Below are 25610 nucleotides of genomic sequence, written 5' to 3'. Positions count from 1 at the left end.
CCATTCTTTGTCTTTCTCTTCCTTTCTCTCCTTCCTTCCTCCCATCCTTTTCCTGCTATCCTTCCCTCCGTCCCTCCATTCAAATTCCTTGTGTCCAATCACACTTGGCCAACGAAAAATTCTATTCTATTCTATTCTGTCTTCCTTCCTTTTCTTTCTCTTCCTTTCTCTCCTTCTTTCCTTCCTTTTCCTGCCATCCTTCTCTCCGTCCCTCCATTCTTTTTTTTCTTTCTCTTCCTTTCTCTCCTTCCTTCCTCCCATCCTTTTCCTGCCATCCTTCCCTCCATTCTTTGTCTTCCTTCTTTCCTTTTCTTTCTCTCCTTCTTATTTTATTTATTTTTATTTATTTTATTAGATTTTTATACCGCCCTTCTCCCGAAGGACTCAGGGCGGTGTACAGCCAAAATAGTAAAAACCCCACAATATACATGTTAAAACAAAACTTAAAACCAAGCATATAACTTACATGGCCAAAATTTAAAACAATTTAAAACCCTAAGATACATAAAAACCCCAATTTAAAAATTTAATAAAACTTTTAAGCCAGTCCCGCTTGAATAAATAAATGCATTTTCAGCTCACGGCGAAAGGTCCGAAGATCAGGCAATTGGCGTAAACCAATCTTTCCTTCCTTTTCCTGCCATCCTTCCCTCCGTCCCTCCATTCTTTTTTTCTTCCTTTCTCTTCTTCCTTCCATGTCTGTCTGTCTGTCTTTAGGTTTTCAAGAAGATACTGGACAGCTAGTTGTCCAGAATTGTACATAAGTCTTTTGTTGTAGCAGGGGGCTGGACTAGAAGATCTCTAGGGTCCATTTCCAGCCCCTCTAATTTTAGAATACTTTTTCTTTTTCTCTTTCATTTTCTCTTTTTTTTCTTTCTCCCTCCCTTCCTCTACTTCTCTCTCTCTCTTTTCTTTCCTGCTTGCCTGCCTATATATGCAATATCATCTATCTATCGTCATCTTTAGGTTTTCAAGCAAAGATTAGGCAGCCATTTATCCAGAACGGCAAGGGCTCTCCTGCTGGGTTGGACTAAAAGACCTCTAGGCTCCCCTTCCAACCCTGTTCTTCTAAGTTCTCTGCTCTCCGGGCTCAAATCAGTCCCCCCCCACCCAAAACTGTGGCCTGGCCAAAGGCTGTTGGATGGGCCCCAGGCCTCCTGAAATGCCACCCAGCGGTCCTTGAAAAATCCCGTTGGCTCCCTCCTCTCAAGGCCACCAGGGAGGAGAGGCTGGTTCCGGGATGCTCTTGGCCCCTTCGCTGGAGAAAGTTGGCAGTGGGGCAGAAGGGGTGGGGGAGGAAGAGAAGACACGGCCCCCCCTAGACCCACAAGTGGCTGTGTTCGCCTTCTGCAGGGAGCACAGCTTGGCTGGGTGCGTCGGCTTTCCGCCAACCGCTTGAATCGGCAAGACGTGGCTCAGCCCTTCTCTTTGGGGGAACAGGGGGGAGCAGGCCCCCCCTCCCCATTTTGTTGGCAAGGGAGGGGGAGGGGCTGGCATCCCTCACCCCCTTTTCAGACTCGCAGATATTTGGCTTTACTGCCCTCTTCTGGTGACAGGTGGGAATACAACAGGTAAAGACCCACAGCAAGGAAGACAGCCGAGCGTGGACAGGCTCTTAGCCAAAAATTTTGGCCTTTTTTTGGGTCTGCACCTGGCTGATGGGGGCCTGGAAACTCCCCTTCATAGACTGGGAAGGGCGGGGGGGGGACATGTTAGTTCATTTCCCAGGGTTTTTATTAAGAGATACGGACTTCAACTCCCAGAATTCCCCAGCCAGCCATGCTTTTAAGGCAGGGGGTCTCCAACCTTGGCAACTTTAAGCCTGGAGGACTTCAACTCCCAGAATGCCCCAGCACAGCATGCTTTAAGATGGGTGGACTTCAACTCCCAGAATCCCACAGCTAGGATGCTTTAAGAGGGGCGGACTTCAACTCCCAGAATTCCCCAGTCCACTGTGATTTAATATAGGTGGACTTCAACGCCCAGAATTCCCCAGCCGGCCATGCTTTAAGATGTCTGGACTTCAACTCCCAGAATTCCTCAGCCAGTGTGATTTAAGATGCGGAACGGGAAGAGGAGAAGAGAATTTAGGAAGTGGAGGAGGAAGATGGGGGGAAGAAGAGAGGGAGGAGGAGGGGAGGGGGAGAAGGGAGTTAGGAAGTGGAGGAGGAAGATGGGGGGGAAGAAGAGAGGGAGGAGGAGGGGAAGAGGAGGAGGAGAGAAGAGAGTTAAGAGGAGGGGAAGAGGAGAGTTAGGAAGTGGAGGAGGAAGATGGGGAAGAAGAGGAGGAGGAGGAGGAGGAGGAGGAGAAGGAGGAAGTGGAGGAGGAAGATGGGGAAGAAGAGAGGAGGAGAGGGAGGAGGAGGAGGAGAGAGAGTTAAGAGAGGAGGAGGAAGAGGAGGAGGAGAAGAGAGTTAGGAAGTAGAGGAGGAGGAGGAGGAGAAGGAGAAGGAGAAGAAGAGAGTTAGGAAGTGAAGGAGGAAGATGGGGGAAGAAGAGAGGGAGGAGGAGGGGAAGAGGAGGAGGAGAGAGTTAGGAAGTGGAGGAGGAAGATTTGGGAAGAAGAGAGGAGGAGGAGGAAGAGGAGAAGAGGAGGAGGAGAAGAGAGTTAGGAAGTGGAGGAGGAAGATTTGGGAAGAAGAGAGGAGGAGGAGGAAGAGGAGAAGAGGAGGAGAAGAGAGTTAGGAAGTGGAGGAGGAAGATTTGGGAAGAAGAGAGGAGGAGGAGGGAAGAGGAGAAGAGGAGGAGGAGAGAGAGGAAGTGGAGGAGGAAGATGGGGAAGAAGAGGAGGAGGAGGAGGAGGAGAAGGAGGAGGAAGTGGAGGAGGAAGATTTGGGAAGAAGAGAGGAGGAGGAGGAGAGAAGAGAGTTAGGAGATAGAGGAGGGGAAGAGGAGAAGGAGGAGAAGAGTTAGGAAGTGGAGGAGGAAGATGGGGGAAGAAGAGAGGGAGGAGGAGAAGAGAGGGAAGAGGGGGAGGAATGGGAAGGAGAAGAGTAGAGGGAGGAGGGGAAGAGGAAGGGGAGACATGAAGAGGAGGAGGAAGAGGAGGAAGAAGAGGAGGGGGAGAAGGAGGAAGAGGAGTGGGAGGAGGAAGAACATGAAGGACTATGGGACTGTTCTTAGATCTGAGTTGTTTTCTCGCAAATGTGTTTCATATATAAACAGAGCAAATTCCCTCTCTCTTTTACCACTGATGACGTTCCCTAGTTGGGTCATGAAACGTCTACAAGAAAACCACCCAAGCTGAGCGATCACCAAAGCCCCCCCTTTTTCCCCACCCCAAAGATCCTAGAAGGAGAGGGGCGGGGTGGGGGCGGGGTGGGGGACAAGGTTGAACAGACAGAATTTAGGGAATTTTTGTAAAACAGAGACGATGTCTCCGGCCCAACCAGAGATCGCTGGACAATTCCATTTTTCGCCCCCCTACCCTGGTTTAGAATTAAAACCTGGACCCAATGACCGCTTCTGTCCACCTTTTGAGGGAAAAAAAACACGATTTTATTCCGTACAAAAAGCTGGGTGACAAAACGAGGCGATAAAATCCAGTATAAAAAAATGGGAATGTAGCAAGCATTTTTTTTTTTTAAAAAAATGGAAATAGGAAATCTAATCTACAAAGAAATTAATACTGTATCGATGGAGAAAGTAATATAGCTGTTAAAAACGATTAAACCAGAAAGCTCAGCCAGTGGGGTGGGTTTTTTTTTTTTTGCAAAACCTTGGCAAGGCCCAGGACTACAACTCCCAGAATTCCCCCTGCCAGCAATTGTAGACTTCCAACTCCCAGAATTCCCCTTCTTCAAAAAAATGCTAGCTGTGGAATTCTGGGAGTTGAAGTCCTACATTCAAATCCTCGCCAAGCTTCCAAAAAAAACCCCCAAAACTAATTTAGACAAACCCTTTGCTGGTGGGAGAAAGGAAGAGGGAGGACCGTTTAGGGCAGGGGTCTCCAACTTTGGCCACTTTAAGACTTGTGGACTTCAACTCCCAGAATTCCTCAGCCAGCAAAGCTGGCTGAGGAATTCTGGGAGTTGAAGTCCACAAGTCTTAAAGTGACCAAGGTCGGAGACCCCTGGTTTAGGGAGACGGGTGAGGAACCAGCCATGACCACCCGGCTCTCCGAAATTGAACTTTTAAGAAATGACACAGACACCCCATTTGGGGAGGGGGTGGGAAATCTGGAGGAGGGGGCCATTTTGACACCCGTGTTGCGAGGGGAGGGATTTAAAAAAACCAATTTTTGGGGGGGGGGGAAGAGAATGGAGAACTGAGGCAAACTGACCACCTCTTTTGAGGTGGGGGGGCCCCTGCAATATGGGGATCCCCCCCAAAAAAACTCTCTTCCATGCCCTTGTTGAAGAAAGGGAAGGTGGAGACCCCCCCCCAAAAAAACAACTCTGGAAAAGGAGGAGGAAGGCTGGGAGCCAGGAGGGGATCCCCAGCTAAGATTGGGGAGCAGCTATTGGCAGCTATTTCGGGGGTGGGGTTTGACGGGGACCCCAAAAACCCAGGGGGAGCAACCTCGGAAGTCAAAACAGAGAAGGGAAGATGGCGGGGGAAGAAAGAACAAATCATAAACAAGGTTAAAAAAAAAAGGGGTTCGGGGGGTGGGGTAAGAGACACCCCGCTAATTGGAGTCGAGGGTCTCGTCCTTCACCCGGACTTTCTTCTGATGGGAGGAAGTCAACTTGGCTCCTCGCTTCCGGCTCTTCAGGAGGCTGGGGAAAGAGGGAAAAAACAAAACAACAAAACAAAAAAGAGAGAGATCGAGTTAGCGAGCCAAGCCGCAAAGACGGGATTCGCCCAGTGAGATTTCACGTAGTCGGGGTGGTGGGGTTGGGTCCGTCGCTTACCTTTTCCCGGATTTGCAGCCCTCGGTGTTCTCCCGCTGCTGAGCTTCTTTGCACTCCAAGCCTTCTAAAATTTCCTTTACGATGTTGTAATGCCTGCGGTTGCGAGTCTGCGAACAAAATGGACGCCTCTCAAGATGGCGGCTCGGGGTTCGCGCTGCTCCTGTGACCCGCCATGAGTCCTTTAGTTGCTCCAAAGCTGGAACGTCCACCTCCCGAAAAAGGGCCCGGTGGTCACCCCCTCAATCCTCTCCCCAAACCGCCAAGGGAGGCCCAACGCGCTACTCACAACGAGCGTATAAACTTGGGGCTCGGATGCGCACCCCGATTCACATTCAGTTTCGTCTTCCTCCGGCGGGATTTGCACCGGTCTCCTGCTGGGGCCGCAAGGACGCTGGCCTTGCGAAGGAGCTGGAGAAGCGAGAGGCAAAGGATGAGGAGGGGAAAAAAAAAACCCACTGAAGTCCCTGCCCATTTTTGGGCAAGGAAAGGAGACCACGAGGAAGTTCCCAAAGCCGTGGTCGGCTCTTCACAATTTCCTCTTCCACCTCCCCTCTCGTTCTCATGCGCAAACAACTTGGGGATAATGAGCGTTATATAAATGCGATACACAAAATTTAAGACATAAAATGTATTTATAAATTTAATAAATAAAAGCAGGGCACCCTTGCAGTATCCTGTGGCGGGGAGTTCCGCAGATTAACTGTGGTGTGCAGAAAGAGATTCTGTCCCGTGATCCAACGTACTTATTTCTTTGGATCATCCCCCAGCCTCAAAATATTTGGAGAATCTTCACAGCTAAATTGCTTTATTCCTGAAAGCCTCTGTGTGGGAATCTTCCAACTAAACTGCTTTATTCCTGAAAGCCTCCGCACAAGAATCTTCCAACTAAACTACTTTATTGCTGAAAGTCGATGTGCAGGAATCTTCTAATTAAACTACCATCAGCTTTGGAAGATGTTTGCTTCGGAGGCTTTTCTGCAGGAGGGGGTTTTCTGGAATGCTGTCAACTACTTTATTGCTGGAAGCCCATGTGCAGGAATCTTCCAACTAAACTACTTTATTGCTGAAAGTCGATGCACAGGAATCTTCTAACTAAACTGCTTTATTGCTAAAAGTTTCCGCACGGGAATCTTCTAACTAAGCTGCTTTATTGCTGAAAGCCCATGCACAGGAATCTTCTAACTAAACTCCTTTATTGCTGAAAGCCTCTGCACAGGAATCTTCTAACTAAACTGCTTTATTGCTGAAAGCCCATGCACAGGAATCTTCTAACTAAACTGCTTTATTGCTAAAAGTTTCTGCACGGGAATCTTCTAACTAAACTGCTTTATTGCTAAAAGTTTCTGCACGGGAATCTTCTAACTAAACTCCTTTAGATAACCGCCCGGCCGCCCTGTTTCGGGTGACCCGCTCTCTCCTTCAACAGGGGGAGCGGGATGACCCGTTGCAGGGACGTGCCGAGGAGTTTAGTGGTTATCTATGCGATAAAATCGTTCAGCTTCGGGACAGTCTGGACCAAAATTGGGTAGATCCGGGTGGGATGTCGGAGAGCTGTCTTGTTGAGACTGTTTGGGATGAGTTTGATCCTGTGGCTCCCGAGGACATGGACAGGTTGCTGGGTAGGTTGAACGTCATCACATGTTTACTGGACCCGTGTCCCTCCTGGTTGGTGCTGGCCACACAGGAGGTGACACGAGGCTGGCTCCAGGGGATTACGAATGCTTCTTTGTTGGAGGGGGTCTTTCCGGCCGCCTTGAAAGAGGCGGTGGTGAGGCCTCTCCTCAAGAAGCCTTCCCTGGACCCAGCTGTTTTAGGTAATTATTGTCCGGTCTCCAACCTTCGCTTCGCGGCGAAGGTTGTAGAGAGTGTGGTGGCACGTCAACTACCCCAGTACCTGGAGGAAACAGTCTATCTAGACCCGTTCCAGTCCGGCTTTTGGCCCGGATACAGCACTGAGACGGCTTTGGTCGCGTTGGTGGATGATCTCTGGAGGGCCAGGGATAGGGGTTATTCCTCTGCCTTGGTCCTATTAGACCTCTCAGCGGCGTTCAATACCATCGACCATGGTATCCTGCTGCACCGGTTGGAGGGATTGGGGGTGGGAGGCACCGTTTATCGGTGGTTCTCCTCCTACCTCTCTGACTGGACGCAGACGGTGTTGACGGGGGGGCGGAGATCGGCTCTGAGGCTCCTCACTTGTGGGGTGCCTCAGGGGTCGATTCTCTCGCCCCTCTTGTTCAACATCTATATGAAGCCACTGGGTGAGGTCATCAGTGGTTTCGGTGTGAGGTACCAGCTGTACGCTGATGACACCCAGCTGTACTTTTCCACCCCGGACCACCCCAACGAAGCTGTCGAAGTGCTGTCCCAGTGTCTGGAAGCCGTACGGGTCTGGATGGGGAGAAACAGGCTCAAGCTCAACCCCTCCAAGACGTAGTGGCTGTGGATGCCAGTATCCCGGTACAGTCAGCTGCAGCCGCGGCTGACTGTTGGGGGCGAGTCATTGGCCCCGATGGAGAGGGTGCGCAACTTGGGCGTCCTCCTGGATGGACGGCTGTCCTTTGAAGACCATTTGACGGCCATCTCCAGGAGAGCCTTTCACCAGGTCCGCCTGGTTCGCCAGTTGCGCCCCTTTCTAGACCGGGATGCCCTATGCACGGTCACTCATGCTCTCGTGACGTCTCGTCTGGATTACTGCAATGCTCTCTACATGGGGCTCCCCTTGAGGAGCACCCGGAGACTCCAGGTAGTTCAGAATGCAGCTGCGCGGGTGATAGAGGGAGCCCCTCGTGGCTCCCACGTAACACCTCTCCTGTGCAGACTGCACTGGCTGCCTGTGGCCTTCCGGGTGCGCTTCAAGGTTTTGGTAACTATCTTCAAAGCGCTCCATGGCTTAGGGACGGGCTACTTACGGGACCGTCTGCTACCACTGATTGCCTCTCACCGATCCGTGCGTTCTCACAGGGAGGGACTCCTCAGGGTGCCGTCGGCCAGGCAGTGCCGTCTGGCGACACCCAGGGGAAGGGCCTTTTCTGTGGGGGCTCCCACCCTCTGGAACGAGCTTCCCCCAGGACTTCGCCAACTTCCTGACCTTCGAACCTTCCGCCGCGAGCTTAAGACACATCTATTTATTTGCGCAGGACTGGACTAGGACTTTTAAATTTTATATTTGGTTTTAAATGGGGTTTTATTGTTTATATTTCTATTTTAAACATTTGGCCTATTGAATAAGTTTTTTAAATCAATGTTTTATTCTGTATATATTTATGTTTTTATCTGGCTGTAAACCGCCCTGAGTCCCTAGGGAGATAGGGCGGTATAAAAGTATGAACAAATAAATAAATAAATAAATAAATTGCTGAAAGCCTCTGTGCGGGAACCTTCTCAATGAAGAGCTGGCACCTGCTAAGAGTTCAATAAGAGTCCACGAAATCGAAGGGATGTAGGACTTCGTTCACTTGTGGCTACGTAAGGATTCTAGGCCAATCCATCCTTTGACTCCGCCCGCACATCCTGCCATTCCTCCTCCTCCATCCTTCCAATTTACCCTTTTTCGTAGGTTCCAATGATCTTGCTTTCTGCTGGAAGGTGAGCTCCTCTGATCGTCGGTCTCGTCCGGGGCAGGCGCAAACCCGAACCTCAAAACATTGGCGTCCCAGGACCTCACCCCTATGAGGAAAGAAGAAGTGTCCTTAGAAATTTTTGGAGGACCGAGAGAAATATTCTAGCTCACCTGTGGAGTCGCAGGCCCTATTACTGCCATGGGTTCGTGATGGAATATAAACCTGGTTGATAATGCATTAATTTAAAGGCATAATTGCGTTTTTGATGGTTTTACCCATATTATACTGTTGTATAAAACAGCCTCCAGAACAAGCACTGGGTTCAAATTCTAGTACATACCACACAGCCCATGATCCTTTCCGAGATATTTCCTTACTAGAATCCCCCAATGCCTTCAACGACGACTGAGCTTCTCATGTTCGGCAAGTCCTTGACTTAGGAATGGTCTCTTTAACAACTGTCCAAAGTTACGAAGGATCCCAAAAAATTGGACTTACGACCTGGATACGTAGTTTCAACATCTGCATTATAGGGTCGTTTGCAATCACTACAATTTACAGTGTTGTTTTCTGGAAGCTGATATTTCCTTCATGTTTCCAGCAAAATAAAATAAATAAAATGCCCCCTGGGGGGTTCACTTAACGACCGCAGTGTTCTCTGAACGACCGTCACACACACACATACACAAAAAAGCCTCCTGAAATTAGATCGGAGTCACCTTTACAAAATCTGGGAATTCCTGCCCTGCACGGGGTGGGGGTTGGACTAGATGATCTCTCAGGTCCCCTCCAAAACTTGAATTCTACGATTTGGTGGCCAACCGCTTGGGCCCGGAATGTAGGTCAACAAAACCAAGGATAGCTACTTCTGTACGAAATGGCGCCAAATTTCATCCCGTCCGTTGTTCCAACGGGCAGGTTCTGAGTTCTAAACACGAATTCCTTGAAGGACACTCACTGCGCTGTCTCCAACGTCAAAATGGTCAGTATTGGGCGCCGGTTCATGCCACCCATACACGAACTGTTGCACATGTAATTGTACAAGATGATGGTAAACGCCATCCCCACCTGCAGGGCACGGAGAGAAATATTCTAGCTCACCTGTGGAGTCATGAGGCCCTATTACTGCCATGGGTTCGTGATGGAATATAAACCTGGTTGATAATGCATTAATTTAAAGGCATAATTGCGTTTTTGATGGTTTTACCCATATTATACTGTTGTATAAAACAGCCTCCAGAACAAGCACTGGGTTCAAATTCTAGTACATACCACACAACCCATGATCCTTTTCGAGATATTTCCTCACTACGCCTTCAACAACGACTGAGCTTCTCATGTTCAGCAAGTCCTTGACTTAGGAATGGTCTCTTTAACAACTGTCCAAAGTTACGAAGGATCCCAAAAAATGGACTTACGACCTGGATACGTAGTTCCAACATCTGCATTTTAGGGTCGTTTTGCGACCTCTTGCAATCACCTGACTATAATTTATAGCGTTGTTTTCTGGAAGCTGATATTTCCTTCATGTTTCCAGCAAAATAAAATAAATAAAATGCCCCCTAGGGGGTTTGCTTAACGACCGCAGTGTTCTCTGAACGACCGTCACACACATACACACACAAAAAAAAGCCTCCTGAAATTAGATCGGAGTCACCTTTACAAAATCTGGGAATTCCTGCCCTGCACGGGGTGGGGGTTGGACTAGATGATCTCTCAGGTCCCCTCCAAAACTTGAATTCTACGATTTGGTGGCCAACCGCTCGGGCCCGGAATGTAGGTCAACAAAACCAAGGATAGCTACTTCTGTACGAAATGGCGCCAAATTTCATCCCGTCCGTTGTTCCAACGGGCAGGTTCTGAGTTCTAAACATGAATTCCTTGAAGGACACTCACTGCGCTGTCTCCAACGTCAGAATGGTCAGTATTGGGCGCCGGTTCATGCCACCCATACACGAACTGTTGCACATGTAATTGTACAAGATGATGGTAAACGCCATCCCCACCTGCAGGGCACGGAGAGAGAGAAAAAAATTTGCACAAATGCAGCCGGTCCTCGCTTAGTGACCATTCGAAGTTCCGACAGATCTCCACGGGGTACTCGCAACCCAGTTCCCAAGTTTCAACAGCTGCCTCCCCTGCTGGTCAAGTGACCACATTTTGAGCATTAGCAACGGTGCTTAAAAGTGGAGCTCTGGTCTCACAGTCAGGAGGCTGTGAGTTCGATCCTAGGTAGAGGCAGCTATTTCTCTCTCTGGGCCCGATGAGAATACAATTAATATCTTTAATTATATATTAATATAATAATATAATTAAAATTATATTATATTAAAATTATAAAAGAATATAATTAAGAAAATGTTGGCTAACCATCTGTCTGAGATGGTGTAGGGTTTCCTAGGGGTTGGACTAGAAGGCCTCCAAGGTCCCTTCCAACTCTGTTGTTATTATTATTATGGTTATATCTGCCGAACAAAACTCCGCACTGGCAACAGGAAAGGCATCCGGCCAGTAAAAAGCTCAGTTCCATTCAGTTCAACTCCACCCCGCAAGGGATTATGGGGTTGTTAAAAGATGATTTACTTCTTGGTACAATGGGTGCACAATTCATTTAACAACCACAGTGTTCGCTTAACGACCGCTGCTGAAAAGGTCATAAAATCAAGTCGGTCGTGTGGGTGACCCTCTTTACAACTGTCATCACTTACGACCGTGTTGGTGAGGCTCCATGGACAGTCATAAATTGAAGGATTATGTTTATCCGAGGTTTCAACGAACCTCAGGCGGCTCTCAAGGACTGGGGGGAAGCTGGGAAGAAACTCATTAAAAGGGGCAGGGAGAGGATGGAGAACTTCACAGGCGGCAAAAAAAGGGCAGGTTCCAACGGAACTGCCCGCCACAAGAACCAGCCATCCCAAACGTTTTAGCCAAATTTCAATTTATTCCTAACAATCTCATTTTTGGCATCCTAGAAAGCTACGACCGGGCTCCCCACAGATGACAAGGAAGCAGCAAACGGGGTACAAGCCCCCCCCCAAAATATGCAATTCTGCACCCCACAATTACAACATTTGAGCAGACTCAGATGCTGCAACTGGCTCTATTTTATTATATTATATTATGGCTTGATTTTAAAATTTTTAATCTGCTTTTATGGGTTTTAAATTTTTGTAAATTTTTATAGGGTGTTACTGTATTTTAAAATTTTTGGCCAATCGAATAAGTTTTTTAAGGGGTTGTTCTTAATATTATATATACTGTTTTCTTTGTATTTTATTCTGGCTGTGCACCGCCCTGAGTCCTTCGGGAGAAGGGCGGTATACAAATTAAAATATTATTATTATTATTATTATTATTATTATTATTATTATTATTATTATTATTATTATTATTATTATTATTATTATTATTATTTTATTTTATTTTTATTATTTTATTTTTATTATTTTTATTATTTTATTTTATAATTTTATTTTATTTTTATTATTTAATTTAATTTCATTTATTCATTCTATTCCCCCTGATAAGGCAACTTAAGTGATCGTTAAAAGGAGAAAAACGGAGAGAAAAAAAATGTAAACATGAAAAAAATGAAAATATTTTTTAACATGATGTAAAAAAAAAAAAGGAGAAAAATAGTGGGGGGAAAAAATTAAATATACAAATGAAAACATTTGCATATTTAATTTTTTAATTTTTAAAACAACGCAAAAAACAAAACAAAACCCGAGAACCAAGAGACGGCTGGTGCAGGGTTGGGGAGGGTCTTGGGAGTAGCCGGTTCTTCCCTTTTAAAACCAATTTCCAGGACGTGCAGCTCCTTCTATAACCGTCTGCCCTGGCGACGAGCAATAGAGCTTCCCTATTCAGGGGCAGTCTACCTGAAAAGACCTAATGTCAGACTATGGGGGGGGGCCTGGGAACCCCTTCCGGTATTTCTAGAATACAGACCCTCGGCCGGGTACCCCTGCCCTGAGAAAGCCGGGGTTCATACCCTAAGAGAAGCAGAGGAAATCCTCCATCGGAGCGTTGGAAAGGCTACTAGGAAGAGGGCAGCAGAAACAGCAATTCGTTCACGAGTGCCGTCTGCACATGCATGCGACATCAAACAACACTGCAATTTGCGCATGCGGATACATACATGCGGCATCAAAAACACAGTGATATAGGACGAGATTGCGCCTAGCGGTGTGCAACACAGCCTCCCCACGTCCCCCTCCCCTGTGTCCCATAAGACCCCTCCCCAGATTTCAAGCCCTCTGCAACACAGTCTGCCCGTGACCCTCCCGTGTCCTAGAACAGCGGTGGTCGGTGGACCATGGAGAAAAGTTTGGTGGTCCGCAGAAAAATTATTTGCATTTTTTAGATTGCACTAAATCAGGAGTTTAGGGTTAGGGTTCAGGGACACGGGGGAAGGGGGAAGGGGAGGGGGATTGGGGCAGGCTGTGACACCAAGGGCTTCTTGTACCAGCGGTAAAATCCGCCCGGTTATATCCGGCTCGCCGAATCGGTAGGAGGTTCCGTCCACCCGCCGTGACGTCATTACGTCCCTTTTTTTACCCTCTGTGCATACGCAAAAGGTTCTGCACATGCGCAGAAGAGACGCGGGCTCCCGTTCCCGAATCGGTAGCGAAGGTGGAGTGGATTTCACCGCTGGCTTGTAAAACTTTGTACAAGCCCTTCGTACCCACAGGTCAACCACTACCGGTTCGCCTGAACCGGTACGAACCGGCTGAAGACCACTTCTGCTCTTCATCCTTCCCCCCATCCCCGACCCAGCCCCCCCCCCCCGAAAAATATTCACCTGAGGCTTCTGGTAAGGAACCAAGACGCTGTGCCGGTTGGTAGCCGGGTTTGTTGTGTAACGGGTCTGGGGGTTTCCTTCCACCCGGATGAGATGATCGGCGGGGGTCACCCCTGTGCCAAGTCAAAAATCGGGGTGCAGAAAAAAAAAAGAAGGGGCGTTTTTTGAGTTTATGGCCATTGCAACCGCCGAAGCTTCACTTTAGAGGCCGGAGTTTCCCCCCCTGCCCCAATTATAATTGGCCCTTCGCTTAGCGACCGTTCGAAGTGACGACGGCACTGAAGAAAAAAATGACTTAGGGTCGTTGTTTCACGCTTACGATCCCTGAAGCATCGCCAGGTTTCAAACCCTCTGCAATACAGTCTGCTCACGACCCCTGCCCCGAGTCCTAAAAGACCCCTCCCCAGATTTCAAGCCCTTTGTATCACAGCTTTCCCATGACACTCCCCCCAGTCCCAGAAGACCCCTCCCCATATTTCAAGCCCCCTGCAACACAGCGTACCCACGACCCCTCCCCCGTGTGCCTGAAGACCCCTCCCCAGTTTTCAAGCCTCCTGCATCACAGCCTCCCCATGACCCTCCCACGTCCCAGAAGACCCCTCCCCAGATTTCAAGCCTTCTGCATTCCCGTGTTCTGGAAGTCCCCTCCCCGTATTTAGGGCCTGCTGCATCACAGCCTCCCCACACCTCCCCCCCCCCCCGGCCTGCCACCCGTGTTCCAGAAGACCCCTCCCCTTTCCCCCCCAATCCCCCTTCTGACCATCGTTGTGCTCCAGGTGGCGTTCGTGGTGGGGGCAGCGCCGGACCACTTCGGCCATGTGTTCGGATCTCTTGTAAACGGCCATGGCCCGGATCATCGAGCCGAGCGGGGGGATCCCGGTCAACTTCACCAAAACTTTGCAAGTTTTGCCCATTTGGCAAAAAAGCTTCTTCAGGAGCGGCGAAAACTGCGGGCGAGAAAAAAAAAAAATCAGGATCCGAGAAGGCGAGAAAAGAGCCAAAGAAGGAGCTGGACGGGACCTTGGAGGTCTTCTAGTCCAGCCCCATGCAGTTAAAAAAAAATTTTTTTTAAAAAAATTCCCAGAACGAATCAAAACGGGCCGTCCCTGACTTACAACCATCCCATTTAGTGACCGCTCGAAGCTGTAACGGCGCTGAAAAAAATTTGTGTTATAGCTAGTCCTCGAATTATGACTGTTTGTCTAGCGAGTGTTCAAATCTACGCATGGCGATTGACTCACAGTTACGACCGTTGCTGTGTCCCAAGGTCACGCGACCCCCCTTTTACGGCCTTCTGACAAGCAAAGTCCATGGGGGAGCCCAGATTCATTTAACGATAATCTTACTAACTTCAAAATGCTGGTGATTCGCTTAACAACGGCAGCCAGAAAGGTCGCAAAACGGGATGAAAGTCGCTTAACAACTGTCTCACTTAGCAACAGAGATTTGGGGCTCAACGGTGGCCGTAAGTCGAGGACTTCATTGGCTGTATTTATTAAAACCGTATTTACTGAATTTATAGACTCCTTCCAAGAAGTTGTAGGTTGTCATTGTGAGTTTTTTTCAAAAAACCCTCCCGCAATAAAAACACACTCGTGTCCCCCCCACCTGCATTGCATTGCAACCGTTTATTGGTGGGCAGTAAGATTTGCATCGCCCCCCCCTCCCCATTTCAAGCAAGCCCCTTACCCAAATTTACCCAAAACTCAACGCTGGACATTTGGCTCCTTCTGCCTTCATTGCAAGAGAAAAAGGAATTTGAGGTGTGGGGAGGGGGTCTCTCGCCACATGCTGAAAAATGGGCTGGGGGTCTTTACGCCCCCCCAGTCCCGCCCCCTCGAGGAATCTGGAACCGTCCTTTGCCAAAACTCAACCCAGGAAACATGTCCAGGCATGTTGCGGGCGGGCGGGGTTCTGCGCAAGGCGGAAGGAAGGGGGGGTGGTCTCTGTCGGGACCCCCTTGCCCTTCTTCAAAGCCCAGCCATTGGGTGGGCAGGCCGAAAACGGAAAAGGGAGGGGGGTGTTAATCCCCCTCCAAGAATTGAGAAAGTGACCGGACGGCCGAAGAAGCGAATCGATGCGCTGAAGTCCCAGCTAAGTGGTCACCAGCTAAGTGGTGAGTTAAAAATTAGGGTTCGGGGGGAGGGGGGCATCTTATGGGGTGCAAATAAATTGGGGAGGGGGGAAATGAGAAGGTCTCCTCCTAGGTTCTCACCAGTGGGGGTGAGAAATGCACCCAAGGACCAGGAGGGAGGGTCTCACGCACATTCTGGGGGTCCCAATGAGGCTAAAATCCAATGAATGGTATACAGAAAGTCCTCGGTTTACGACCACAATAGAGTCCAACATTTCCCTTGTCAAGTGAGATTTTGGTCGAGTCCTGGCCGCCATCGTTAAGCGAATCATGTCAGCCGTTAAGTCAGTCACCTGGTTGTTGAGTGAATCAGACGATCGCCAAAGGGGATCCCCTGACACACAAACACACACACCCCGTGCACGCAGCGGCCGTCGTAACTATGAGTCGGTTGCCAATTTGGATCACATAACCGCGGGTAATGCTGCAGCGGTCGGTAAGCGTGGAAAACAGTCGTAAGTCACGGGTTTTCCGGTGCTGTTGTCACTTTGGACGGTCACTAAGTGAACCGCTGTAAGTCGAGGACTATCTTTGTTCATGGAAGGGGGGAGGTCTCCTAGGGGTGGCCCCAGGAGCAGGAAAGGGTTGACTACCCTAAAGCAAACTTGGCTCCTTTAAGGCTGGCTGAGGAACTCTGGGAGTTGAAGTCCACAAGTCTTAAAGGAGCCAAGTTTGAACCTCCCTAAAGCAAAATCAAATTTTTTTTAAAAAAATTAAGATTTATGGGTGTGGTGGGGGGGGGGTCTGAAAAGCAAGGAGCTTCTAACCTACGATCAAGCCCATCCCCCATAATTTTTTTTGGGGGGGGGGGTTAAAACTTTTCTGGGAGGTGGGGGGTGGGGGGCGGAGGAGAGGGTCATAGGTGGGGTGGGCCAAAAAAATGGGAGCCAGCCCTTGTTGGGGGTCACCATCATCACCCCACGGCCTCGACTTACAGCCACAATTTCTGCCGCTAAAACGAGACCACGGTTGGGTTTTGCCTTGTTTTACGCCTTTTCTCCCCGGTCGTTAAGTGAATCACCGCCGTGGTTCCGTCAGCCACACGGTTATTAAGTGAATCCGACATCCCCCATAGACTTTGGCTTGTCGGGAGGTCGCCAAAGGGGATCGTGTGACACGCATCCCCACCCCCAGGAAAACTGCGGCCGTCATAAGTACGAGTGGGCTGCCAAGCGTCCCAATTTTGATCACGTGATCAACGGTCGCAAGTGTGAAAAACGGTCCTAAGTCAGTTTTTTTCCCCAGTGTCGTCGTAACTTTGGTCACTAAGTGAGCCAAGTAAGTCGAGGACCACCTGTAAAGCTGAGACCTCTTTAATTTCTGGAAAACCCATCAGCCACTTCCCTCCTTCTGAGTATTTTTCAAATAATTGGGTATCTAACTTGCAGGTTACCCATAAACTACAGGTTGTCCTTGACTTACGACCGTCTTTGAGCCCGACGGTCATTAGCCGAGGCGGTCGATAAGCAGCTCATCATGTGATCGACCGTTCGACCTCTTTAGCGGCCGTCGTTAAGCAAACGCCACGGTCCTTAAGCAAACCCATTGCTCGTCATGGGGCATTTTGCGGGCAAAGTGGAAATTAGTAGTTTTTGACAAAAATGTTGTAAGTTGCAGTTGTGAGATTGTGGGGCAAAGCACAGGGGCTGAATTGCAGGAGGGGAGTGGTGATCGGAACTCCGAGCCAAGGCCGCAAATATGAATCTTGGGCCTGCGATAAGACGGCCGCTAAGCAAACGGTCGTAAGTCAAGGACTACCCGTATGTGCCAGCCACCTCTATCCTGACCTACATTGGGGGACAACACTGGTTCACAGTGCACATATTTCGCACTCAGAACCCCACTTCAGAAGAAGTGAGGCACTTCCAAACCTCACAATCTTTGGCAGAAGCGAGAAAACCTGGCTCTAAATAGCCCACACCCTGTGCGCTTTTTTTAACAAACCAGGATCAGTGCCAAACAAGAGATTGTTGGCAGGAAACCAAGAATCTTGGTTAGGTTGACCTCACCCGTCCACCCTGTGAGCTTTTTAACAAACCAGGATCAGCGGCAAACAAGAGATTGTTGGCAGGAAACCAAGAATCTTGGTTAGGTTGACCTCACCCGCCCACCCTGAGCTTTTAACAAACCAGGATCAGTGGCAAACAAGAGATTGTTGGCAGGAAACCAAGAATCTTGGTTAGGTTGACCTCACCCGTCCACCCTGTGAGCTTTTAACAAACCAGGTTCGATGGCAAACAGAGATTGCCGGCAGGGAACGCAGAATCTAGGTTAGGTTGACCCTCACCTGCCCATCCCTGTGCGCTTTTTAACAAACCAGGATCAATGGCAAACAGAGATTGCCGGCAAGAAACAAACAATCTAGGTTAGGTTGACCTCATGCGTCCAGAAAGGGAAAGGATGGACGCAAGGTGGTGGCCATTTTGACTTTTTTGACCTAACTGCCCTCCCCAATGTCCCTGGGGGGTGGGGGAAGACCCCTGCCCACAATTTAACTCCTACAACAGGCGATCTCCCCGGTCCCACTGCGTACGGTATAAGTGACCGACTTAGCGGTGCCCGACTGCTCAAACTCCAGATTGAAGCCGAACTGGCCAGGATAGTCTTCGGTGGGGGGGAAGACGCAGCTCTCCCCAGTCCCATAATCTTTGGAGGGATGGAGCAGGAACTGGGGGTCCCCCAAAAATTCGTCCAAATCCTGGATGAGGCTGAGATCTTCTCCCACTGGATAGCCTTCGGCGAGAGGGGGCAATGGAGAAGCGGCCGTCGGAGCCAACAAGCCAAAGTTGGTTTGATCCATGGAGCTGTTCCCTTCCGCGGGGAAGGGGATGTTGGCTTGTTGGGTGGAGGCCATCATCTTCGATTCCTAAAACGTGCAAATATATTATAATGTTATGGAATGGCCCGCGAAGAGCCCACAAAAATGAAATTTACATCTATGGTTTCCTGATTTGACAAACCAAACCCATTCTGGGCGTTTCGACGCCCGAGAAGCCACGAATCGTGGCTTAAGTCAATAATATACATTCAGGGTTTCCTCCACAAGCCACCTGCTATCCTAGTTGACAAGGTAGCGTTTGGCATCAATGCAGGCAAACAAATTGATTATGATAAATCTGTGTTCTTCCAACTTTGGGATGGACTTCAACTCCCAGAATTCCCCAGCCAGCTGTGCTGGCTGGGGAATTCTGGGAATTGAAAGTCCACCCGAATGGCTGAAGATAATTCTCACATTCACCCAAAACGGCTCGACTATTTGGGAGGTCCACATCTCCTGGAAGGTCCCTTGGCTGAGGGGTGGGCTCAGCGATGGGTCGACGTCTTCCTCCGCGACTTGGTCCATGTTTGTTTCTCTTTCCCACGGGGAAACTGAGGCAGGAAAGAAAGAAAGAAAAGATGGAAGCAAACGGAAAACGGATCCAAAAATCCAAAAACGGAACCTCTTTGTATGAGCAACAGGACTGTAATTTCCTTCCGTGTGTGTGTGTGTGTGTGTGTGTGTGTGTGTGTACTACAAGCCCCAGGATTCCCTGCTGTTCAACATGGCGGAAGGGAGCCCAAAGAATTCTGGGAGCTGCCACGAAGACGGCTTTGGAGGTCGATTTATTTATTGATTTTTATTGTGTATAAAAACCAAGTCGTAAAGCTGCCTGATTCATAATGTTAACCGAGTGGCTTAGCAATTTTTTTTCTTTAAAAAACTCCCATCATACAGATAGTCCTCAACTTATAACCACAACGGAGCCCTGGTTTCATGTTACTGAGACCCTTAAGTGAGTTTTGCCCCATTTTTACAATCTTTCTCGCCAGCGTTGTTAAGTGAATCACTGCAGTTGTTAACTCAGTAACGCGGTCGTTTAAGTGAATCCGGCTTCCCTTTTGACTTTGCTCGGGGCAGACCGTCACAAAACGGGATCACATGACCCCGGGACACTAAAACCATCGTAAATATGAGTCGGTTGCCAAGGGTCCGAATTTTAATCGTGTGACCACGGGGGTGGGGGGGATGCAGCAACGGTCATAAGTGTGAAACATGGTCCTAAGTCACTTTTTTCAGTGCTGTTGCGGTCACTAAACAAACTGTCGAGGCCTACCTCGGATAGTCCTCGACATACGACCACAGTGGACCCCCAAATCTCCATTGTTAAGTGACTTTTGCTCCACTTTACAACCGTTCTTGCTACCTCTATTAAGTGACTCGCTGCAGTTCTTAATTTAGCAACACGGTTGTTAACTGAATCTGGCGTATCAAAAGGTCGCAAAAGGGGATCACGTGACCCCCGCCCCCGCAGGATACTGCAACCGTCATAAATCCATGCCAGCTGCCATATAAATATTGAAGACATGACCAGTCTGGCATCAAGCTTTTGAATTTTCATCATGTGACCACCGGATGCTCCAGTGGCCATAAGTGTGAAAAACGGTCATAAGTCATTTTTCTCAGGGCTGTCTTAACGTCGAACGGTCACTAAACAAACTGTTTTAAATCGAGGATTATCTGTATAATAAAAAAACATATTTCAAAAGGCCCCAGTCTAGCTTACCGGATTTAGGAAAAACTGCTCTACTTAATTGCAATGAGCAATGATGGTCTATTTAGACTAGACAGAACCCTAAGCTAAATCTAAGCTAGCTAGATTGTAGTATGCATAAACTCCACTTTCTCTCGTGAATTCCCCACCACCACCACAAAGTTTTTTCCATTTGTCTCCTTTGTCCTTAAGGCGTAACCACGAATCAAAGTTTGAGCAACGTAGTTGGGCTCAAAAATATAGACGGATAGATTTGCGGAAAATGATGGGTGGATTGTATGATGCAACCAGAAATATTGACCAAAATAATGTCCCTAGAGATCCTTGTTGATAGATCCGGAAAGCAGAGGGAACACAGGTGATTCTCTACTTACAACAGTTTCATTTAGCGACCACGCGACGTTCCAACGACACTGAGAAAAAGTGACCTACGACCGTTGCAGCACAGTCAAAACGTGGCTCATATTTACGACCAGTGTGATCCCCTTTTGCGACAAGCAAACTCAACTCACTTCACGACCGCCTGACTCGCGTAACAACGGCAGCGAGGACAACTTTAGCCGAGAAAGGTCGTAGAACGGAACAAAAAAAACAAACTCACTTAACAGACATCTCATGGAGCAAACGGATATTTTCTCCTTTTTTTTTGGCTCAACTGGAATTGCAAATGATAAACGATGGGTTGAAAAAGCAGAGAAAGGATTTCTTTGCATATTTTTTTAACCTTAAAAAAAATTAAAGAAATAATTTTACACTTCCTTTAGACGCAGGAAAGGAGAATATGAGGGTACGTCCATTTAAAAGTTTGTTGGACGCACCAGGAATTGTCTGCGCCAGATTAGACATGCGGCAAATAAAGTAGAGAACGACTCAAGATTAAAAATTAGGGGCCAAATGAACAAGGGAGAAAAATGCATTGAAGTGTTTTGGCATTAAACGCCCAGAATAAATGTTTGCATTGCAGGTGGTGTTCCAAAACAAAAAGAAAAAAAAAAAGGAAAAATGACATACCTACATAGGTATTTTATTGTCTTTTTAAACACCTCCTACCTGGATACCTGGTACACGCCATTGGTATGAAATTCACCCGTTTTCCTTTTTTTATTTTTTAACCTTAAAAAAAAAATTAAAGAAATAATTTTACACTTCCTTTGGACGTAGGAAAGGAGAATATGAGGGTACGTCCATTTAAAAGTTTGTTGAACGCACCAGATTAGACATGCGGCAAATAAAGTAGAGAACGACTCAAGATTAAAAGTTAGGGGCCAAATGAACAAGGGAGAAAAAATGCATTGAAGTGTTTTGGCATTAAACGCCCAGAATAAATGTTTGCATTGCAGGTGGTGTTCCAAAACAAAAAGAAAAAAAAAAGGAAAAATGACATACCTACATAGGTATTTTATTGTCTTTTTAAACACCTCCTACCTGGATACCTGGTACACACCATTGGTATGAAATTCACCCGTTTTCCTTTTTTTATTTTTTTAACGTGGTGCGTTTCATGTCCTTGCTTGTTTTTTAGCTGTTTTGCACAACAACTTGGACAAAAGTCAGGGTTTAGATTTAATTGGAACAATGTTTTTTTTCCCCAGATTTGGGAAAAAGACAGGTTAGACTTCAACTCCCAGAATTCTGCTGGCTGGGGAATTCTGGGAGTTGAAGTCCATAAATCTTAAAGCTGCCAAGACCACTGCTTTAGACGGATTTAGTTTTTAAAAGACTTCAGACTCTGCAACTTCCAAATTCTGCTCCAATACCCCCAAAATTGGACATTTTCTTTGGAGTTGCCACCCCTTGTTCAATTTGGGCCTCGTTGTATTGATTTATGCACTTATTATAGATTGCTTTTTTGCACTGATGCTGTTACCTAGTTTTATTATTTATTTTATTATTTGCATTTATATCCCGCCCTTCTCCGAAGACTCAGGGCGGCTTACACTATGTCAAGCAATAGTCTTCATCCATTTGTATATTATATACAAAGTCAATTTATTTCCCCCAACAATCTGGGTCCTCATTTTACCTACCTTATAAAGGATGGAAGGCTGAGTCAAACCTTGGGCCTGGTGGGACTTGAACCTGCAGTAATTGCAAGCAGCTGCTAATAACAGACTGTATTACCAGCCTGAGCCACCAGAGGCCCGACCAAACTAGGTAACAGCATCAGTGCAAAATAGCAATCTATAAAAATTGCATAAATAAGTGCTAGAAAACCACCAAGCTCAAATCCGATTGTTCTAGCCTTGAAGAATATGCACCGCTTTGAAACCCCAGGCTAAATTTTCAAAACAATTTTTTTCTTTTAAATTAGTAATTGAAATTAGCATTTTTCTTTCAATTAGTTCCTCCGCCCACCCTCCCACCCCGAGCCTCCCGGAAACAACCCATCAACCTGGCGCCGGCTCGATTAGCAAATTTTGCAAGAATCCAAAACGGCTTTAGCAAAAACAAAAAGAGGAGGCGGCCAGCGAGGCTATACCACAGCGTAAAGAGGGGAGGGGAAACGATTTAAAGCGGGCCTGATTCGTTCAGAACTTTTTTGTTTTCATCTTAAACACGTGTCTCGATTTGTGCGTGCAAAGAAACCCACGTAAAGCCCCCCCTCTTTTTTTTTTTTAAAGCAATCCCCAAATTTCTCTCCCACCCCTCCGGTTATTTCTTTTGGTTCCTTCCCACCGCAGGCGACAACGGGGGCCGGACTGTACCATTCGGAGGATGATTCCGGAGATGGGGGTGGGAGAAAAAAAACCACACACAACCGAATCCGATTTTCCCCGCGAAGATTTAAGCCCAAGCGCTGTGGAGGCTCGCATCGGTTCTACTTCGGTTGAAAACCAGCCTTCCGCTGCAAGATCTGTTTCTCGCCTCCCCCTCCCAAAATCCAGGAACGGGTTTTAAAATACCGTATCTAAATGGGGGGGGGGGGGAGAAAAGACCCTTCCTCAAAGAAAGCCGTTGCAATCCTCCCAGCAGCCCCTTCCTCTTAATTTAAACCCCCCTTCCTCCTTGCATTCTGACCCCCCCCTCGCTTTTCAAACCCTCTACAATTCCAACAAGTGAAAAACTATTATTGGGGGAGGGGGGGTCTTATTAGCAACGATTAAGTATCTTGCCCGGGGAGGGGGGGGGGAGGACAGGAAAGCTGGACAGAGCATCATTAACGTCTTCCCCCCCCCCGGGATGTGATGGATTTTAAACTTATGGGTTTTTAATGGGTTTTATTCTAAATTTTAATCATGGCCAATTTAATAAGTTTTTTAATTATATTTTAATCGTATATTGTATTATTTTGTATTTTTTATCAGGCTGTGAACCGCCCTGAGTCCTTCAATTATTATTATTATTATTATTATTAATTATTTTGCGGGATTCCCCGCTTTAGATCCATGGTGGTGGTGGTGGTGGGTCGTTTTTAAGCGTGGGAAAAAAAACAAAAACCGCCAACGTTCCATCGGTGGAACGTTGGGAACCGCGGCGTTCCAAAGCCGAACGCGGCGGGTCCCAACGTTCTAATCGCTCCGCCGCTCCCCCACTTTCGCTTTCTCGACTCTCGCCAGCCAGCCAGCCAGAACGGAGCGGAAGCGCCGGGTTGAGTCAGCGGCCGGAGCCGCAAAAAAAAGCCGAGCCCGTCCTCCGGGCGTCCGTCCCCACCTACCCCACTCCCCCCCCCCCGATACGAAGGCCCCCCCCTCCCCTCCCCGGGCTTACCGGCTCCGCTCCGGGCCTCGATCCGATGATCCCTGGCGGAGGAGGCAAGGAAAAGTGAACTCGGTCCCCCCCCCGGCTGCAGAAAGGCAGCCGCACGCGGTGGGGATTCCCCAATGCTCGAACCCGCGGCGAGGAGCGCGTTCACGCGAGGAGGAGGTGTCTGGGGCCATATTTGCCGCGGGCATCTAGCCGGGCAATGCCGCCTGCCATCTCTTCCCACCTCCAACCCATCGCTTCTGCGCCCCCTTCGCCGCAGAAAAAGCCACCCACCCCTCCCCGGGCCGGACTTTCTCAGTCGAGGCTTTGTAAAGGCAGGACTACAATTCCCATCATTCCCCGAGCGGAGGGAGGGGCCGAGGAAAGCCGCGCCCCTTTCTTTCTTCTTTAATGCCCTCCCCCCCCCGCCCCTTTTGAACGGAAGAACCTTTTGCAAACTTTCCCCGAGAGTTTTGCAAAGCGAGCCTCCCTGCGCAGGAGCAGTCTATCGTGCAAGAAGCAACGGGAGGAGGCGTGGGAATATCGGGGGTGGGGGGGGAGGTGGCGGCTCCCCGAATAGAGGGGAGGGGAAGATGGGGTGGGTGCATGGGGAGGGGAAGGGAAGGGAGGAGACAAAATGAGCCAGGCTCGGATTATTAAACGGACTTGGCGTATGGACTCCAACTCCCAGGATTCCTCCCTAGTCTAAACCCACGCTGGAGGATCCTGGGAGTTGAAGTCCGCTCGCTTTCAATGGGGCCAAGCCTTAGAGAGGCAGTCTCAACCGGGGACGCGGCTGCGCGTGCGCACTCCGCACCCCCGGAGAGAGGGAGGGAGGGAGGGAGGGGGGAGGGGGTGGCTTGTCTGAACCGGCTTCTCCCAGTTTGATAGGAAGTTTGGCAGGAGGGCAGAGCTGCCCCAGCTTGTCTCGGGAATGTCAGGAGGCAAAAAAGTGGGGCAGAGCCAGAAATAACATAAGCTGGAAGGAATCTTGGAGGAGAGAAATAGGCGGGGGGGGGGGAGGAGGGGGGAGGGAAATCCAGCAGGTTCCGACAGGTTCTGTAGAACCCGCAGCGGAAAGTTTGAGCAGTTCAGAGAACCGGCAAATGCCATCTCTGGCTGGCCTCAGAGTGGGGTGGGAAGGGGGATTTTGCAGTATCCTTTCCCCAGGAGTGGGGAGGGAATGGGGATTTTGCAGTATCCTTCCCCTGGACTGGGGTGGGAATGGAGATTTTGCAATATCCTTCCCCCAGGAGTGGGAAGGGAATGGAGATTTTGCAATATCCTTCCCCCAGGAGTGGGGAGGGAATGGGGATTTTGCAGTATCCTTCCCCCAGGAGTGGGAAGGGAATGGGGATTTTGCAGTATCTTTTCCCCTGGAGTGGGGAGGGAATGGAGATTTTGCAGTATCCTTCCCCCAGGAGTAGGAAAGGAATGGGGAATTTGCAGTATCTTTCCCCCAGGTGTGGGAAGGGAATGGGGATTTTGCAGTATCTTTCCCCCAGGAGTGGGGAGGGAATGGGGATTTTGCAGTATCCTTTCCCCAGGAGTGGGGAGGGAATGGGGATTTTGCAATATCCTTCCCCAGGAGTGGGGTGGGAATGGGGATTTTGCAGTATCTTTCCCCCAGGAGTGGGGAGGGAATGGGGATTTTGCAGTATCTTTTCCCCAGGAGTGGGGAGGGAATGGAGATTTTGCAGTATCTTTTCCCCAGGAGTGGGGTGGGAATGGGGATTTTGCAGTCCCCTTCCCCCAGGAGTGGGGAGGGAATGGGGATTTTGCAGTATCCTTCCCTGCAGTGGGAAGGGAATGGGGATTTTGTAGTATCCTTCCCTGCAGTGGGAAGGGAATGGGGATTTTGCAGTATCCTTCCCTGGAATGGGAAAGGAATGGAGATTTTGCAGTATCTTTTCCCCTGGAGTGGGGAGGGAATGGGGATTTTGCAGTATCCTTCCCTGGAGTGGGAAGGGAATGGGGATTTTGCAGTATCTTTTCCCCTGGAGTGGGGAGGGAATGGGGATTTTGCAGTATCCTTTCCCC

The 25610-nt window shown here is 48.7% G+C and overlaps 2 protein-coding genes across 3 annotated transcripts in view; one reads left to right on the top strand and one right to left on the bottom strand.

The window, feature by feature from the left end:
* The window catches only part of ATP1B2 (ATPase Na+/K+ transporting subunit beta 2), a 193345-nt gene that overhangs the window by 42337 nt on the left and 125398 nt on the right, over nucleotides 1-25610 (top strand). The window lies entirely within an intron of this gene.
* On the bottom strand, nucleotides 3589-23897 carry TP53 (tumor protein p53). 2 transcript variants are annotated; one of them, XM_058181584.1, is made up of 10 exons: nucleotides 23595-23897; nucleotides 18587-18723; nucleotides 17888-18220; nucleotides 13981-14167; nucleotides 13221-13333; nucleotides 10313-10422; nucleotides 8401-8522; nucleotides 5140-5261; nucleotides 4854-4960; nucleotides 3589-4718 (listed from the first exon to the last, which is right to left on the bottom strand). In XM_058181584.1, the coding sequence occupies exons 2-10, from the start codon at nucleotides 18695-18697 to the stop codon at nucleotides 4628-4630; spliced, it is 1296 nt and encodes a 431-aa protein (XP_058037567.1). In that variant the 5' UTR covers nucleotides 18698-18723; nucleotides 23595-23897; the 3' UTR covers nucleotides 3589-4627. The 2 variants fall into 2 exon arrangements, with proteins under 2 accessions (XP_058037567.1, XP_058037568.1); XM_058181585.1 differs by having other exon boundaries at nucleotides 18593-18723.

The sequence above is a fragment of the Ahaetulla prasina genome, chromosome 4 (assembly GCF_028640845.1).
Source record: "Ahaetulla prasina isolate Xishuangbanna chromosome 4, ASM2864084v1, whole genome shotgun sequence".
Taxonomy (NCBI): domain Eukaryota; kingdom Metazoa; phylum Chordata; class Lepidosauria; order Squamata; family Colubridae; genus Ahaetulla; species Ahaetulla prasina.
This window is presented reverse-complemented; position numbering and strand designations above follow the sequence as displayed.